At 37.5% G+C, this 18921-nt stretch overlaps 1 protein-coding gene and 1 long non-coding RNA gene across 3 annotated transcripts in view; one reads left to right on the forward strand and one right to left on the reverse strand.

Moving 5' to 3' along the window:
* The window catches only part of LOC149317173 (uncharacterized), a 139894-nt gene that overhangs the window by 37259 nt on the left and 83714 nt on the right, over positions 1-18921 (forward strand). The window lies entirely within an intron of this gene.
* Positions 3664-18921, reverse strand: part of CDH7 (cadherin 7) — a 177187-nt gene continuing 161929 nt past the window's right edge. For both annotated transcript variants that reach the window (XM_089516963.1, XM_089516962.1), the window contains one exon: positions 3664-6678. In XM_089516963.1, coding sequence (XP_089373089.1) covers positions 6185-6678 — 494 coding nt within the window. In that variant the 3' untranslated portion in view covers positions 3664-6184. The remainder of the gene's footprint in view (positions 6679-18921) is intronic.

Genomic DNA, 18921 nt, shown 5'->3' on the forward strand with positions numbered 1-18921 from the left:
TCAAAGACATGTTCTTCAAGTCATGAGAATTATCCTAGACTGATGAGAATCTTAGCAGCTTAGGACTTGCTCTGTGAAAAACTGTACAATGGTTCTTTTGTATTGAAAACAACCTCTGCACAGGAATCAGCATTTTCTGTGTAATAAATATTATTTCTGCTCAGAAATATTCTTTTTGGCATAGAAAATGCTTTAAATTTTTTTTAGAAAAACAACCATGTGTGAATAAATCCTGAAAACTGGACTTATTTGAAAATTGTGTGGTTTTTGAAGACTTACAGCAGGAAGAAAAAAATTAAAATTACTTATTGCTTCCTTAGAGGAAACGTAAGGCCTGTACAGACAGGCCAAAATAAAGCTGCTTCAGGTCACTTTGGAGGTATGCTGTTTAAATGACACACACATCTTAAGAGGCCAGAAGCTGTGCCAAAGCTGCAGTCCAGTCCTTAGGGAGGGAGGGAAAGAGACTCTGGTCAGGAATCAAGGTTCAGCACCGGACTTCTGCTTGGGAAATAACATAATCCAGCAGAATTCAGTGATCTTGTCTGTCCATTGCACCTACTGATATTTTCTAAGATTGTCTGTGGAAACATTGGGACAGTGTGGGAAATGCTATTAAGAAGAATGGAGAGCTGCATGGGAGAAGGATAAAAAAAGGCCTGTTGCAACCACTGGTGCAATGGTGATCTTTAAGTATCTCCAGATACATTCTGTCATCACATTATATGGTTCCCTAATACTGGTAATGAGAAACATTAAATAAAGGCTGGAAATAAAATGTGATAAAAGGAAAAGGCTCTCATCAGACTGTGGGATTTTGGGACAAGGAAAGGAGAGAATATAATAAGGGAGTGCAGTTTTCTTCTGACTTATTCACAGTAAACATGCATAGGCTAGCACCTGATTTTCTGCAAGACTTGCATATGGACCATAAAGGCCACTTTTTATCATCATCAGGTATGTATCATTAAAAAGTATTTCTATTTTGTTGCTTGTAACTACAGTGCTTGAAACTATTGACATATCCTATATTATTACACTGGTGGGCCAGGTATTACTGGACTCAGTCTCTACATGATCTCCTGCTTAAAATGGGCATTACCACCAAAACCATGGCATTTCAAAATCATGAGATGCACAGCATAATAGAAAAGGAGACAATTTAAATAGAACCAATATTTGTGTGTGTGTGGGGGGGGGGGATGATGCCCATCTCTTTGAATTTATTAACTCTTCCATTAAAATTGAATCCATTTTAAAAAACAAAATCCATTTGTCATTTTATTGGGTTGCCAAATTTTTGGCCTAGTCATGTACTTATAAAGGACAGAATTAACCTAATATATCTTACATAATACAAGATATGGCATAAGAACTAATTCAGGCAATTAGATATGTGATAGTGCATGCCTTCTTTCTCTAACGTATCATTAAGAAATTGGCTTCAGTCTGGGGAAAATACCAGATATTCATTGGAATGTAAATAAGACAAGACAAAAGCCTGTGCAATTGTAATCAAGAGAGGAACACATACACTAGCTTGACCAGGAATGATCCCTCATAGGTTCACTAGCTGTAACAAATGGGATGGTGATGATTCCTACTGGACCCTAGGTGGCATGACATATAAGATCTTTGTTTTGATTGTCTAAGAGGCAGTGAGGCATTTATTTTGACTGAACAACTGATTAAGATGCCTGAGTTCAGGGGAGAGGGAGGGGGGGAACAGACTTTCAGCAGTCTATGGTGTATGAACAGGAGGCAGCCATTCTGCTTATAAAGCCACACTGTACCGAGTAAACTAAGAGACTGATAACTGCCCCAACATGGTGCCATAGATACTGATATATTGGTATGGGTAAGATTGTTTTAAAATAGAGATATATGTCCCATTATGTTAGTAGTGGATACCTGTTAACATGATTATACTAATGGATGCTTTTAAGAGAGTAACTGTGCTTTAGATCAATCCCTGAATGTCTGTATATTCACAGAAACCTACTAGAACTATATAGCTTCTCAGACAGATGAGAATATATACCTAAATGGATAATTAGCTCGGGTCTCTTGTTAAGATGGTTATGCATGTGATACAAGGGATGGAATTCTGTACAAGGGAATGACTGTGAAATGTTTATATAATGCCTTAGCAGATACTGTGAGAAACTATGGAAAGGACATCATGATGTTAAGGGATGAAAGGCTACATTAAACACTTTAGAGAGGTCATATTCTTTGTTGTTGTTGTTGTTGTTGTTGTTGTTGTTGTATGTCTTCAAGTCATTTTCAATTTATGGCAACCCTATCACTGAGTTTTATTGGAAATAATTCTTCAGAGGGGGTTCTCCTTTGCCTTCTCTTATACTGTATAAAATGGCAAAACCAACGTTGCTGTTTTGGAAATTTCTTTCGGAGGGCAGCAATATTTTCAAACTATGGATAGTTGAATCCTTAGATACAGGGGGCTGACTGTAATTAACAGCCTAAAATAGTATCAAAGAGCCTGCTCTTTTCCCATATAAATATCCTGAAATTTCAATACTTATGTATGTTGAATTGAAACAGTGAACTGGGCCTGTCTAGTTTGACCACCATTATGAGTTGGGAACTCAGGAAGCCAGAAGATGGTGGCAGGTGACCCAAACGGAATCCAGATTAGCTGAAAAGTGGCAAGGTTCCTCAATCCCTGTGTTAAGAGAAGGGATGGGGAACCACACCTGTTGTACTTGCTATTGCTATTTCACCGCAACTTAATTTGTGTCTCTCATTGCTGAAAATCAACACAACCAAGCAAAGCAAAGCAAAGCAATCCTTCTACAAACAAACTAGAACAAAACAACCCTTTTATCTTTCCTAACATAAAGTCATAATAACATCTATCATTAGCTTGCAGAACACTGGATGGGAAGGACAGTCATGCATTTGGAGCCAAGCAGAATGGTCCATCAATTGCTTCTGGGAACATGAACTCTGGTGCTGCCTGATCTGCAAGGAATTTTCCATTCATTTCAATGGAGGGGGCCTGATGATCAAGCACAAATGAGTACATTAGCAGCTGCCCCTTTGAAATGGGTCTCTGAACTTGAGCAAAAAACTGAAATAATATTCTTTCTGACTATCAACTTTTGTGATGGGTAAGGTCACTGTAAAGGGCAAAAAGAATGTTAACTTTTTCATGCTTGAAAGAATATAGAGTAGAAAACAGATACACAAATAATGTTCTCATTTTTTATCAAATTTTTGACAGTATACAGCTTTATATAAAAGAAAAATAATAAAAGGCATATTTGCACATATACATCTAACTGCTATGAGTGGGATATGAGAACATCTAATTTAAATATATTGACTAGGATCTACAGAGATACTTTAATAGAAAGTATCTACAGATATTTTATTTTGAAAATGTCACATTGGCAATCCGTCTGAAAGTCTTCTGAATTCCAGGAGTGGCTTACACATGGCACAAGAGAGTAGTATTGGAGCGATAGAAGCCAAATGTTTCCTTGGTCATGCAGACCTATCAACACAGGTCTTTGAATTTTGGCCTTGAATTAGTTGTCTGCTGAAAACAAGGAGATTCTTCCATAACAAATTTGTATGAATCCTACTTGTGTCACATCTACACAACTCCTGCAGCTCAACCAGTTACTTAACTTCATATGAATTCATAGGATTTTATTTTTTTAATTGAAAATTTTACATATATGACTAAAATTCAAGGACAGTATCTTTGAGTTCCATTACAAAATCGGTCTCTCTCATTACAACTAGAAGCAAATCTACGGAATCATGACACAATGATTGTCTACCAAAATAAAATAAAATAAAATAACCAAATGTTGTGCATGATCAAATTTTATTCTTTTGATGAAACTGAAGGCCACTTTCATGTAGTTCATTGATAATGCTGAGCTGCAAGAATTACAGTCTTATGGTAATTTCCCCCACCATAGTATTCCATGTAGATTATAGATTTCTTCACAAGAGTCTTTTTTCAAAATGACTATTTTCTGAATAAATGTTACCTTCTACAGTCTGGGTTCTCAAAATGTAAGGTGGTCCTCCCCACAATGGTGTCAATAGTTGCTACAGGAAGCACAAATGGCCTGCTTCATTCTGTATTTGCCCACCCCTTCTTCATTAAGCATATTACAAACTTGTATAGCTGAGAGCTAGTTCACTTCCAGCTAGTTATCTGTGAAGTTGTATTATCTAATGGTTTTTTGATAAGCAAAACTAATAATATTTTGAAGGGTTATACCTCTAAAGGGGACGTCAAAGCATATTAAGGACTCCATTGTGGTGGCTTTCTGCTTGGGTCAAGAGCAGGCTCATCCAGTGAATTTTGTGTCAGTGATTTAGTTTGAGCAAGGAGAGACCATGTGTTTCTTGACTCAGGAAAGCTCATGATAACACTCTGAGAACCCATGAATTACAGAATCCTTACTTCCCAGACATTTAGACTGTACTCCTGAAAACACTTAAGATTCCAGTACTCTTTTCATATGTAGCCATTGTAAAGGCTTTAACAACAAACATTTGAGAATATATTTTCAGGATACATCCCTATTCAGGAACTCAACAAGCAGTCTTAAGAAAGACCAAGGGAGAAAGCATAAAATAGGAAAAGACTATTAAAATAAAGTTCTATTCTACTTGAATCCATGTCTTATTTGCTAGTAATAAATCAGGACAGCTAAAATATAAATATTGCCTGAATCATAAAAACTTGTCATAGTCTAAGAAATCCTACTTCAAAAAATCCAACATTATTTTAACTGACTGCAGTCATCTGAGTTTGGCACACCTGAACTAGTGCAGAGATGATGTGTTATGAAGTTAGCTCCCCAGGGGAAAATACTCATGTGCGTCAGGATCTGAAGATGGATTCTGGTGCTAATCACATCACACTGCTTAACATATGAAAGAAATGTAAAAGAGTCCTTTGCTGTGATTCCACAGCAGCAAAAGAGGTAGGGAAGGAGCAGGTTTGTTTAAATCGCTGGAGCACATATAATGGATGACCTTGAAAACTACAACTTCCATTATAGACACCTCTGGCTACTTCTGTAGTCTCCTTTTGAAAATGTAAAGTACAAACATTTTATTCAAAACCTCAGACATTATAATGACTCAGAAGAACAATGACAGCGGTGTGTCCTTGCAGCAATGTTCCTCGCGGAGAGATGAGCGACAGTTTCAATTGCTTCACTGTAATTTCTCTATTTCCATGCTTCATTTCCTTCATGTAGCTGAGACTGGAGGAAAAAACAGCATGTTCTCAAGCATCTAATACCATGATGCAATATAATAAACCTGAATGTGGTGTAGATTGGAGCTCCCAAATAAACATACCTCTACATGTCAATATTTTATTTTTAAAAAAAGCAAGAAAGGATAACTTCTCCTGTACTAATCAGAAGAGATAATAATTATAATAATTAAAAAAGAAACTAAAAATAGACAGCAACGCCTCCCCATACCTACACAGGCATCACAAAACTGCAGGAATCACTTTCCAGCTTTCTGACTGACATATCTTTGAAACAATTTTGATAAGGCTATGGAATATGCTGCATTGCTTGAATTGCACCACTCAGATTTTCTCAGATCTACCCAGGTATTTACAGAAGCTTTTGGATAGTAATTAGATTTTTAATCCAACATTTTAAAAATCATTGCATTGGACATGTTTTGAGCCAGTGAACTGCATGCAGCATTGTCAATAAAAGGCTTAACTTCTGCATCAGTAGTATACAATATACTGCAATATTATTGTTCAGTGGTGAATGATTTCTTCTTCTTCTTCTCACTAACTAAGGTCTCTGCAGTCTAGTCCCAGCAGTACTGTGAAGGCATCTACAGGATATCATTGGCTCAGTGAGGTCACAGTGCACTACTTTTTTTTAAAGGTTAGTTGCCTCTGCAGATATATGAGGGTTGCTATCTATTTGCACATGGCCGAGCATCTTAATGTTACCAAAAATGCCATTAGATACTCAGAATCTGTATGTTCAGTGCAGTCCTTAGGACAAAGTTCTAATGAAGATATGCTTCACCAAGGCAAAAAAACCCAAAAAGGTTAAAAATGGAGAAATATTTACAGATTTTCCTTAGTTCATATATAGAGTTTTTTTTCTTTTCTTTATCTTTAGTGCATTGTCATAGAAAGGTTCAAAGGCTATGAATACAAATTTTCTGGTCCGGTTCCATACATGTCTGCCAGCCGTTTAAAGCGAGGGCCCCAGTCACTGAGGTAATCATAATTCTGATCAGAGTTTGAACTGATAGAATCTAAGGAGCTGAGTGACTCAGCCACAGAACCATTTCCCTCAAATGCATATGTCTGAAGGGAATCATATGGTGGAGCACAGGGATCCACATCAGCCTCTTTTAGTCTTTCCCAAATAAATTCCCGAAAAATCACATTATCTGGAATGCTTTTAAATGATGGTCTACTCAGGAACTGGATTTCTGGAGTCACATCCCTCCTGGTCTTGGTGTCTCGAATAATGTTGAGGTTCCTCAAGGCAGCCATGTCAAAGGCTTCTGTGTCTTCCTCCCCACCTCCTTCATCATCGTATCTAACTATGTTCTCCCTGATATCTCTTTCTTCATCAAAGACAAGGGGCTCTTTTTTTCGTCGTCTCATTGTGACAATCAGCAGGACAAGCACTGCAAGGCAAGACACAACACTTAAGGAAAAGGGAATACTGAACTTCCCCGCCCCATTAAACTTCCAGGTACCAGCTAAGCTATTCGTAAATTATGCATGGAAAGACAATTTGTGCGCTACAGCAGTTACACAATGCAGCCAGTTTTTAAATGTGTTAACAGGTTCTAAAATGGTTTTTAGACCAAGAGCTTTTAGACATTGAAAAAAAATCCCTATTACCACACTCATTCTGATTTAATGCTATCAGATGCAATTCTGTATCCTACACTGGCTGCCAAAAGATAAATTTTAAAGAGCCAGTTTGGCTGAATATTAGAGCTTCACAGCTATGAAATAAAAAGAGACCTTTTTCTGAACTCTTAATTGCTCAAGTGATAAAAGCACATTCATAAACACATCACGTGTAATTTAACTGCCACAGTGTAAGAATTGACTCCATTATGGTAGTATATGAGGATCAGCTGACTGATGGAGTATCTGATCCTTGATTGGGTAATTCAAAGGTGTTAAATAATATCTAGCATAAGTCTTAGTTTGTGCATTAAAAGCACTGTTCCTATAGCACTTGGCTTTAATGTGCAAAGTGCTGCACCATGTACCTGTGAATTATTTCTAACAAGAACTGCAAAGGCTGTTGGCATTTATTAGATCAGCCCATGATACCAGGCAGCAATAACTTTGAAATCTCTAATACTTATGAGAATTTCTTGTTGGCTTTATTACCAAGATGAATTCCCAGGGAATTAGCTAAAAGACCATTCAACATTTAAGCTGTATTCAAAACATATTCATTTGCTACTGGTATCATTCATAAATAAAATACATCTTTCATTCAAGTCACATTATTCAACTTTCAAATTACATGTATATATTTCTTTAAAGATGACTCACCCTTTTGAAAAATTATATTGTTAGTTCATTTTAGCAATAAAGTACCTAAGTCTGCAAATCTACAGCGCTATATAAATAAAGCATAATAATAATAATAATAAGTCACTCTCCTTCCATTAAATAAACATCCCCACTGATATAAATCAGTGGAAGTAAACTCATGATAATCCAAGTTATCAGATTATTATTTTAACTTTAAATAGTTTGTGGGTTGATGGTACATAACAACACAGATGGAATAGCTGTTTCCCCATAATGTAAAGGGTTGTTGCCAGAAACAGCTGTAGTTTCTATTATACAACATTTATTAACAGTAGGAATAGTATAAGATGCATAAAATTCCATCTTCCTAAAATCATATTTAAGTGCCCAAATCAGTAATAAACATAGACCAAAACAACAGAAAATGCAAAGATGTGAGGATATTTCAATGTAATATATTTTTGTCAGGCATTCTACATTGTATAGAGTCAAATACAGAGACAAAAATTCTCATTTCTCTTGTTCTCATGTGTCTTATTTTCACAAAAAAAATACTCCTTGCTTTTAAGATTGTGAGATATTTTTGTTGGTCTTGTGAGAGCTTTGAAGTTGCAAAAATGACTTTTGGGCAAGCCTATCCTGCAATGTACTGCAGGGCTAGTTTGTTGCTTGTGTGCAGAAATATTTCTGCACACATTTTGTGAGAAAGTTTTTAAAAAAGTACACATTGTGCCTGTCTCATGCTGAAGGCAAGGTATCATGCTGGAGTTCACAAATTCCTGGCATACAACAAATGTAACAAAATGCTGGAATACAGAACACTTCTGTTCAGCATTTAAACCAGCTACCTGTGTTTCGTCAAAGATATTCCCTTTGCTTCTGCTTCCCTTCTGCACTGGACATAGTGAGTCAAATTACCCATTTGAACATCATAAGAAGTTACACCGAGAGATAAGTCCAGTATTTGTATATAGGATACATTAGTCCTACAGTTAAGCTGCAGAAGTGGTAAAACTGACATCTTGAACTTCAAACCACTAGTCTAAATACTTCTCAACTGGACATGGGAGCCTTCTCTGTGGACTTAAAAACATTTCCTCCCATGGAAAAAATATTGGCTTTGTGCCTGATGCATTAGAGCTTTCTCTCTATTTCTGGGCCCAACAGGCCACTCATTACAATTTTCTTCTTCAGCATAGTTTCATTTGTCAGAACAACCCACATCTGTTTTAAGTAATGGTACTTCTGATGTTCTCTGAGAATATCATCTCTGCCACTATCCCTGCCAAGGAAGAGGGCACTAGAAACACTTCAAAATATTTTTATTCAACCAGAGGCAGCCATTTTATTCCTTTCTTTTTCCTTGATGTGCTATATGATTAAAAGCAATGTGAGAAACTTTTCTAAGATGAATTTGTGTATGGAACACTAGCTTTATATTTACAACACATATGATTGTGGAAGACTGGATTTCAACTCTTTCTTTGACCCACAAGCTTGTATTAAGCAACTGTGTCATTCTGATCACAGGGCAATAGTGAGTAGAAATGAGGTAAGGGCTATAAGGCATTTAAATATGAAATATTTTCGGATGCTGGCTAACCCTTAGATGTTATAAAAAAGATGAAGAACAGTAATATAATTCAAATTATGACTGAAAATGCTGGATCTAAGTTTTCAGTCTCTTTTTTTAAAATGCTTTTGGCCACACTAGGGTAGTACTACAGCCATGCACTGAGCAGTTAATCTCTTTCTAACTCAAGTGAAAATGTGTTTTCACACTATGACATGTTCAGCAGACTTCATCTGGGGAGTTAAATACCTGCTAATAAGTGCAAAATATATGAAACTTAGTAGATCTGCCTGCCTAGAGGTACAATAAAAATCAAGATAAAATGAATGTTTTATGTCGTTATGCTTCGCACAGCCTGAGATTGCTTGAAGCCAAGAAAAATATGAAGTCCCCTGAAAGGTTAAACATTTTAGCATTTAAATGGCTTTAAGAGAATATTAATTTCTAATCACTCCAACTGCTCCTGAACAATAATTTTTAACCTCTACATGAATAAATGCCATTTTGGCAGCTGTGCAAGAGCCATGGCACTGCCTGCAAAACCAGTCACTCATGAACACCCATGCACAAATAGATGGGTTAGAATGGAAGGTATTTTAGAGTAATTTTTAAACAACTCATTTTTAAAAGTATACACGATGTTGGTAACAATGTTGGCAACAATAGTATCTCATTAGTATCATTTTTTAAATGGAGAAAATAATTAGTGCCTGAATGGACAACCAAGAGAGCTAAGATTCAGGACTGTCCATCAGGCTTCCTTGTAACGAACACATTTTTTACTTCCGAACCAAAAATTCATGCAAAATGTTAAATCCTCAATGAACTGCAAAATTTACAACGAAAAGAAGGAACACTCCCCAAAGCTTGACTGAGATTGTCTGTGGCTTTTTGTTGGTGACTGGTCCTCAGTATGATGTAGGACCCTCTGTCCTTCCAGATCCCTGCAGTGTTGCTCTTGTCCTCAGTGCTAACTATAAGCCTGCTGCTTGATGAAAAACTGAAGATAGCTACTCCTTGGATTGGGAATACACATGGTTGTCCACAACATGTAAGATTCCTCTTCTCTCTACTCTTCAAATGGACCCCTGCATGCCTTGTGTAATGTAATGATGGAATGCAGTGCCATGGCATGTAGAGGAGAAGTAGGTCATTATTGTTCAGCAATGATTATCATCCAAGATGGAAACTAATTCAGGGTAAATCTTGATTCTTCCTTGGCGCAGATTTAACAGCCACTAAAATTTCTTTTTCTGAAAATGTCCCCAGAAAATTTTTCTAGCATACCTATTTTACAATATTCCACAACACTCTAAACAATGAAAGCCAGAGCTGTGTGTTTTTAAATTCCATTGGTTTCACAGTGGAAACTATAACCTTCAGCCTCTTTGTTTTGGACTGAAATAAATGAAGTCTTAAAGGGTTTAACATTTCCTAAACATTTTAGCTTATTTTTACTACACTTTTATAGATTTTTAAAAATAATAATTTAGAACAATGCATTTGTGTATCTATGTTTATATGTATGTTCTTCATTTCAGGAAGTCATACTTGGGTAATGGACTTGCTATTAAACTGATTCTAGATCTAGGTACTGTTAGTGTACAATGTAACTGCTCAGTCAGTGTTCAATGTAACTGCTCAGTCAGTTTGCCCAGTGAGACCCTGTACAGATCGACCTGAAAGGACAGCCTGTGGATGGAGTCAGGGCACAGTGTCCTGATGAAGCATGCCCTGACTCTGTCTCATGGTGCCATGATGCCACACACCACTCCAGACGGTGCATGGCATCATGGTGCATCTCCAGTGCTGCATCTAGTTGACATAGCGCCAAAGGGGCACCATACAGCCATGCTGCCACGTCTATGACACCCTATGGAGGGTGCAAAAAGAAGCCGCTTTTTGTGGCTCCCTCATCAGCTCTTTTGGTTTTTCCTACCATCTGTATGCCGATGACACCCAGCTGTATCTTTCTGCCCCTGACCTTTCCCCAAGGCTTGAACAGCAAGTCTCGTCTTGCCTTACAGCTGTCTCGCAGTGGATGCGCCATCGGCGTTTGAAGCTCAACATGTCCAAGACGGAGCTTCTTGTCTTTCCTCCTAAGCCCACCCTTCATCACTCCTTTTCTGTCTCTGTGGACAACATTTCTATTCAACCAGTCCAGCAAGCCCGCAGTCTTGGTTTTATCTTTGACTCTTCTCTGTCAAAGATAAAACCAAGATCCAGACCACAGCCAAGGCTTGCAGATTCTTTTTGTACAATATTGCCAAAATCCGACCATATCTCTCCGCCTCTACTGCCAAGATCCTGGTCCATGCCCTAGTGATCTCACAACTGGATTACTGTAACGTCCTCCTGGCTGGGCTTCCTCTTTCTCACCTCCGTCCTTTAATCTCTGTCCAGCATTCAGCTGCACGCATTATCACTTCCACCCACCCACATCTCTCCTGTGTTGGCATCCCTTCACTAGCTCCCTCTCCCTTTCCGCATTCAGTATAAGCTCCTGCTGTCGACATTCAAAGCCCTCCATGGACTGGCCCCTCCTTACTTATCTGACCTTCTTTCTCCTCACCTTCCCACTCGGGCCCTCCATTCTGGTAGTCAAGGGTTCCTGTCTCAGCCCAGGATTTCCTCTGCCCCATCCCGGATTCGCCCCTTTTCACTTGCTGCCCCTCACTCCTGGAACCTTCTTCCCCCACAAGCAAGAGCCATCACTTCTTTAACTAGCTTCAAAACGGAGTTGAAAACCATCCTGTTCAGAGAAGCCTTCCCAGGCATTGCATAATTGTCGCTTACTATCTGATGTTCTTTTGCTGCCTGTTTATCAAACCATTTCCTGTATTGCTATGTATTGTATATGTATTATCCTACTTGAGAGTATGTATTTTCCCTGGATGAAGATTAACCTTCCATTTTGAAGCCAAGCCCTCCCTCCAGTCCATCTGCCTTGGTCCAGGCCTCAGAGGTAGAGAGGAACTGCTGGACCTCTTACCCTTTCCCACCACTACTCCTTCTCCTTCTGTGTCATGTCTTTTTAGATTGTAAGCCCGAGGGCAGGGAACCGTCTAACTAAAAAGATTGCATGTACAGAGCTGTGTAAATTTACAGCGCTTCATAAATAAAGGTTAATAATAATTTTCTGCCCTCCAAAAGCCAGATAAGGGCCGTGGTGCGAGGTTGCTGCAGCCCTAATCCAGCTATGAAAGGGGCGGCCTCCCGTTGCTCCATACAGGTGGTCTGTAGAGCCCCTGACTGGAGTTTCAGAAGAGGGTATACTCCTCTTAAAGGTTCAGATAGTAGCTCTGGGGACCTGCTCTGGGACCCTTCATTGTCACAGGGGGCACAGTGGTCCTCAGTTGCACCTAACATGTTCAATAAAATGTAGGCTAATAAAGCAGCTATAATCCTATCTAGAAACTGGAAGCCTGGCTACAGTTATCCATGTCCCTTAATCCCTTGTTTAAATCATTCCAATATGCTATACAGGTAGTTTCCTTTGGAAGATAGTCCAGAAACCTCAACAGGCCCCAAATTGGGCTATTATTTATTATCAGGTTCTGGTCCATATGTTCATATGCTTTTTTGTAATCTGCACTGGATTCCAGTCTTGTTTTAGACCTAATTCACAGTGCCATGTAAAATCCCAATGTAAATGGAATTCATGCCATCTGGAAGATTCTTTCATACAAACCTACCCAGGTCTTCAGATCACCTTCAGTGGCATTTCTTCAGGTGCTACACCAAAGTAAAGTGGGTGGCCTTTAAAGAACATCAATGGTGTTTGTTTGCAGTTTATGGTTCTCATTCTCCTCAACTCCCTTTTGACTACGGCCCAAAACACATTGTTAAGGGTTTGCATAAAAATGCTGTTAAATAGCACCTGCAACACCATTACTGTTTCTGCCACCTCCAATAGCAGTAAACCTCACTGAATTTAGTGGAAATTTCTCCCAGGCTGTGGCACATGATGATTCCAATGTCTGTGAGGCAGTGGATCCATATTGGATTGAACTGTACAACCCAAACTTCAAAGGAACTATCCAAATACCCATTCCCAAAGTATATTCATTTCTTTCACAGTTTTCTTTAAAGTTCATACTGAGGCCTGGAGTGTGTTTGCTATTCACTGTTACATTAATATTGGAGCCATTGGTCATAATGGCTGCAATTTATGTTTGTACAAAAATATACAATGTAGCAGTTACCAAGGATGCTGCCATAAGTATATGCACATGTGATTGTCTAACATGTTCCATGGCTAATACATGAGTGTCTACCATTGGATGGTAGAAGTGAAATCAAACCATTGTGGTGGTTGTTCTATCATGGTTCTTTCACATATGCAAGTCATCACTTGGTATTAGAGTTACAATCAAGAACTAAATATTCATCTATGGTTACTAGGGGTGGTAATCTTTATTTCATATTTTCACATGAAAATAAATAATGTAAAAAAAATTCTCCCCGCCAAGTGAGATTACATGATTTTTTCTGAATTTTTGATTATTTTCAGGATTCATATTGGAAAAAACATTTGTACGGAAAACTTATTGTAAATCAGAATAGTATTGCCCTCATGTTTCTCACAATCTAGTTTTGTATCACTTGCCAGAAAAATGCTATTTCTCAATTCCTGTTATTTATATTCACTATCAGACTAGGGTTAACTTTGAAAGACCATCCCTTTCTGCCTGAACATGCTTGACAATCATGTTAATCTTTGAAGGCTGTATTCTGGGTTCTGCTGCCAACAGCAATAATAGTTGAATTATTGAGCATGGACAAGACCTTTACAGGACATGGACAGAACCTTTACCACGAAGGCATGCCAACTAGAAAACACCTTCCAAGACAGTCTAAGACCCTGCGTAGACTGGCAGTTTGGGGGCAAAGTTGTGTCACAGCACACCTTTGGTGCTACGTCTGCATGATGCAGTGCTGAAGGAGTGCTTTAAAGCAGCAGTGTTGTGGCTATCGTGCCCTTTGCAGGTTGCAAAAAAGAGCTACTTTTTGTGACTCCTTTTTGTACCCTGAACAGGCCAGATTGGGGCCATGGTGTGCAGTTGCCATGGCCCCAATCTGGCTGTAAAAGGGGCAGCTAGAGGCCACCCCTTCGGGGCTGCTGCACAACCCCTATGTGGATGCATTCACTACCAATGTTTAGTCAATTATTTAAGTCTTCCTCATTCTTTCATACTTTGCATATATTTTAATTCTGAACTACATTGATCTGTTTCATGTTATTTTAATGTTGCAAACTGCTTTGGGTGTACTGGTGCATTGCTTAATTGCACCATTCAGATTTTATCAGATATACCCAGCTATTTACAGAGGCTTTTGGATAGTAATTAGACTTTTAAACCAACATTTTAAAAAATCATTGCATTGGAGATGTTTTGAGCCAGTGAATTGCATGCAGCATTGTAAATAAAAGGCTTAATTTCTGCATCAGTAGTATACAATATACTGCAATACTATTGTTCAGTGGTGAATGATTCCTTCTTCTTCTCACTAACTAAAGTCTCTGCAGTCTAGTCCCAGCAGTACTTTGAAGGCATCTACAGGATATCATTGGCTCAGTGAGGTCACAGTACACTACTTACTTTTAAAGGTTAGTTGCCTTTGCAGATATATGAGGGTTACTATTTATTTGCACATGGCCGAGCATCTTAATCTTACCAAAAATGCCATTAGATACTCAGAATCTGTATATAGATAAATAAGATGAAAATTATTCTACAACCAAAATGTACAGGATACTGTATATATTTGGCTGTACTGCTTAAATACCAGTGGCTCCACTTTGGTGGTGATTGCATCAGATGCAAAAGTTTTTTTATAATTATAAAATAGAAACATCTTGCATGTTTTAGACACAGAGTTGCATGTCACGTTTGAAAAAAAAGAGAGTTCTCTGTGTGTAGAAAATGATAGCTGAGATTATGTTAAACAGTTTTTATAAAAGCAATTACTATTATGTTTCTATTACATTCAGTGAAAAATATATCAATTACACTCCAATTGCCAAACAATTCTCAGAGGCATTAAAGACTTTTGTCACTTACTCCTTTAAAGAATTATGTGCAATGAGAAAGGTATGACATCCAGTATGATGATTTTCATGTGCTTTTGTAAGTTACAATCCTATTTGTTAGGTCTTCATTTTTTTTCTTGAAAACAACCATCAGTCCATAGCTGATAGCGTGTTAAAATAAAACTTACACTTGATTTATAGTTTGTCTTATGCCTACAGCTTCCCAAGAACAATAGTGTTGTTTCGATGTGAAAGATTTAGAGCCTGCCTACGCATTCCAAGAAATGAAGTAATAGAATGAGCATGTAGAATTATGACATGTAGGACTTTAGGCTACAGTATGTGTGTGTGCATATGTTTGTCCAGTTTACCCTTATAAAAAACTCTCCAAAAAACAAGCCCATTAGAGAGATGAATATATATTGTTGTTACTCTGTTTTTCTAGTTTACTACATGTATTGCGTTTCTTGCTTCTTCTTTTTTAATCATAGGAAAAGGTTCAATATCTGACAAAACCATCTTCTATTCAAAAAGGTACATACACTAATTTTACTATTTCAATTTGCCACAACATACTGGCAAATATAGATTGGTTCTAACACTTCTACATCAAGATTATATCATTATACGTTTGTGATTCATACTTTCCTATTCTGCTTCTTTCAAGTAAATGAAAATATCTAAGTGCTATACACTCTTGGTCTCTACTAGAAAATGTAATCTCTTTCTGACCATCTTGTCATGGCTTCAATGTCCACAACAAAGCCACCTCATGACCCAGTACTTGAAATATGTGACATACCTGTTCCACCATTGTAGAGGTAATTTAAAATGACAGTTTCACTGCACAAACAGTAAAGTTATACCTTGATAAGTTACAATTATAACGGATCTTGTTGATACTGGAAAAAGGAAGCAATTACAAGTAACAATTTTACTTGTTAAAGGAATCAATTGCAAATACCTGTTTGTAACTAATATTTCCCCAATAACAGTTGGACTACAGTTCCCAGCATGCATCACCTGGTATGTACAATGGTCATGTAGACTTAGGGATTCTAGGAGTTGTAGTCTAATGAAGTAACACTGGTACTGGCTTTTGAATCAAAGATGCAAATCATAATGATAACCAAACAAGAAGAGAAAAACAGGATCCTGTTATTTATAGTAATCCTTGTCCAGCCAGAAGCTCCATAGTGTCTGCTGTTCAAATTGATGTTACACAACAGTATTTTCTAAAGAGGACTTTGAGGTCTGAGTAGAAACAAGTCCTAGAAAGTTTACAGGAGAAAACACTAATCCATGAGCTTCCTGGTTCAGGCTGGGTTTTCTAACAAATGCTGAATCAGACTGAATAGAGGCTGTTGGCTTGTAATAGCAATGCATTATCATTTTCTCCCTTCTAGCTGAGAACTAGTGATAGATTGTTGCATAGCTATTACAAAATGTGTATGTAGGATAATATTCTAATGTTCTGCCATCACGCAGTGATTCCCATTGGGCCATTTTCAGAGGGAAGTCTCAGCTGCTGCTGCTTATTACAGCTTTGCCACTGCTTGATGGTTGATGCAGTAGGGACACTTTTCTTCATTTTTTTTAAAGCCAACTACAGCATGATTTCAGTTACTATCTATATGGTAAGCTCACACTGGGTGTGTGAGAGGGGAGAGACACGCTACTCCTGCATCTCTAAAACCTTTCCACAGTTGCAGGTGATGAGTATGGTGGACATTTTTTGGCCTAGGGTGAAGTTTAGCAGTGTTTTAGTATCCTTAGATACATGATCACAGATGGACGTATGCTCAGTTCTCTCTTTGTATCCACCTCTTCTTTCAAAATCTAAACCATACTTTAAAGCAATATGAAAATGAAGCAAATGCATAGCAACCAAAATTGCCCACATGGTCTTGTGTGCCTGTATTTCTCCTAGAGAGAATCTAGCAACTCACATGTGACATTATTTTACTGCTTAATTAGCTTGGGACCTCTGACACCTGCCATATTGGAAAGGTATAACGGCAATATAAGAACTTGATGAAGCATTCAATTTTGATCCTGCAATATTATGCTTATGTGGATCTGGATGAATAAAAATGGCCATAATTCATGTCATGTATACTGAAAAATCCCATGCGTTACAACGCTACAGAACAATGTTATCAAGGAAGATAACAATCTTTGTTATGATCTGGAAATGAGGCAAGACAGTATTTCTCAATCACCAGTTATGAAACTAATTTGCTAACTAGTTTGTTAATTTAAAAAGAAACTATCAGCTCATAACTTCAGTTTATCACAAAGTTAAAGACGCTTCAGTTAATTTAAGCCATATATTATTATGCAGCCCTCCAAATGTTGTGGGATAAAAACTCCCAATATTCTCACTATTGGCTATGGTAGTCTAGAGATGCTGGGAGTCACAGTCTAGCTACATTAGAGCTGCATGATTCCCAGCCTTGATTTAAACAAACATAACTCTTTGTTGGATTTTGAGTACACATGTGCTCAAAATCTTCTAAGTAAACATGTATGAAACTCAACTTCAAGATATCTTTCTGAACAATACTGTCAACACAGTCAAGATTTGCTTAGAATATGTGTGAATAATTTGGAAATATGCATTCTACAGACAGGGACAGAAAACCTGGTATGCTCCAGGTGTTATGGACTACAATTTTCATAAGGCTAGCATGCATGATCAATGGTCAAAGATAATTAGAAATTTAGTCCAGAACATCTGGAGATCCTAATTTCCTAATATGGAACATGTTCTAAACACTATGGGATTGGCTCTTTTCATTTTGTTCTGACTTGATTTGGAACTCTTAGCTAATTCTGAAAAGTTTAATCTGATTAGAAATGTGTTTTTTCTGTTCCACAAAAGCAATGCGACAACTATGAAAGGTGTTTTTGCAGTTTTAGCAAATTAAAAGGCAGCCTAGAGATCTCAGTCTTTGTATTTACCATTCCTCATCATAGCAATGTCATTCTTTTAGTAAAATATTGTTGCCTCTGATTCTTGTACTCCTGCTGGAGATTTTGCCTGCATTTTTGCTAAGAACTTGGACCACAGGGGGCCTGGGTTGGAAACTACAATGCATAAATGATGAAAGTGTCAATTCTGACAATCTGAACCATATGGAAGGGTTATAACTAGATCTGAATTTTGAACTGAGCTAGCAGTGAATATATTTGAACCCCTTTTAAATTTGTCACATGGAGCTTTGTCACTAGCTAGCTGCTTTTCTAAAATCAGAAATAAACAGAAGCCCAAATCTATATCTGAGATTCAAAAAGATTTTTGTTACAGATTTTACTTTTAGCTTGTCAGAACAGTTGTTCTGTGAAAATATATATTGTGTGAAAGATATCTGTAAATACATATGCATATATTAATGAAATTAATTAACTTCATTGTGTTTTTCATCATTTCTTGGTTAACAAATAATACTGGGAAAATAGAATATGGAAGAATTGGCACAATGCAGTCTTTTTCTGCTTTAACTATCTAATCTCACATCTACCACCTGTATTTGTTAAGTTATTTTTCTTGTGCACTTTTTATCTGCAATTTGCATGTGATTCAAGACATTTAATTGTTCTTAGCATTGTTTTCTCTACTCCTTGAAAAATTGTAACTTTGATACTGTATTTTAAAAGCTCAAACAAATGTGGGGTAAACATGGGTTAAACATGTAAATTAACATGTCCTGAAGTTTAAAGATATATAATTGAATACTACTAGTAGTAGGGCTAGAGCCC

Source organism: Sceloporus occidentalis, unplaced genomic scaffold (assembly GCF_023333645.1).
Source record: "Sceloporus occidentalis isolate IW3139 unplaced genomic scaffold, rSceOcc1.0.p SCAF_3, whole genome shotgun sequence".
Taxonomy (NCBI): domain Eukaryota; kingdom Metazoa; phylum Chordata; class Lepidosauria; order Squamata; family Phrynosomatidae; genus Sceloporus; species Sceloporus occidentalis.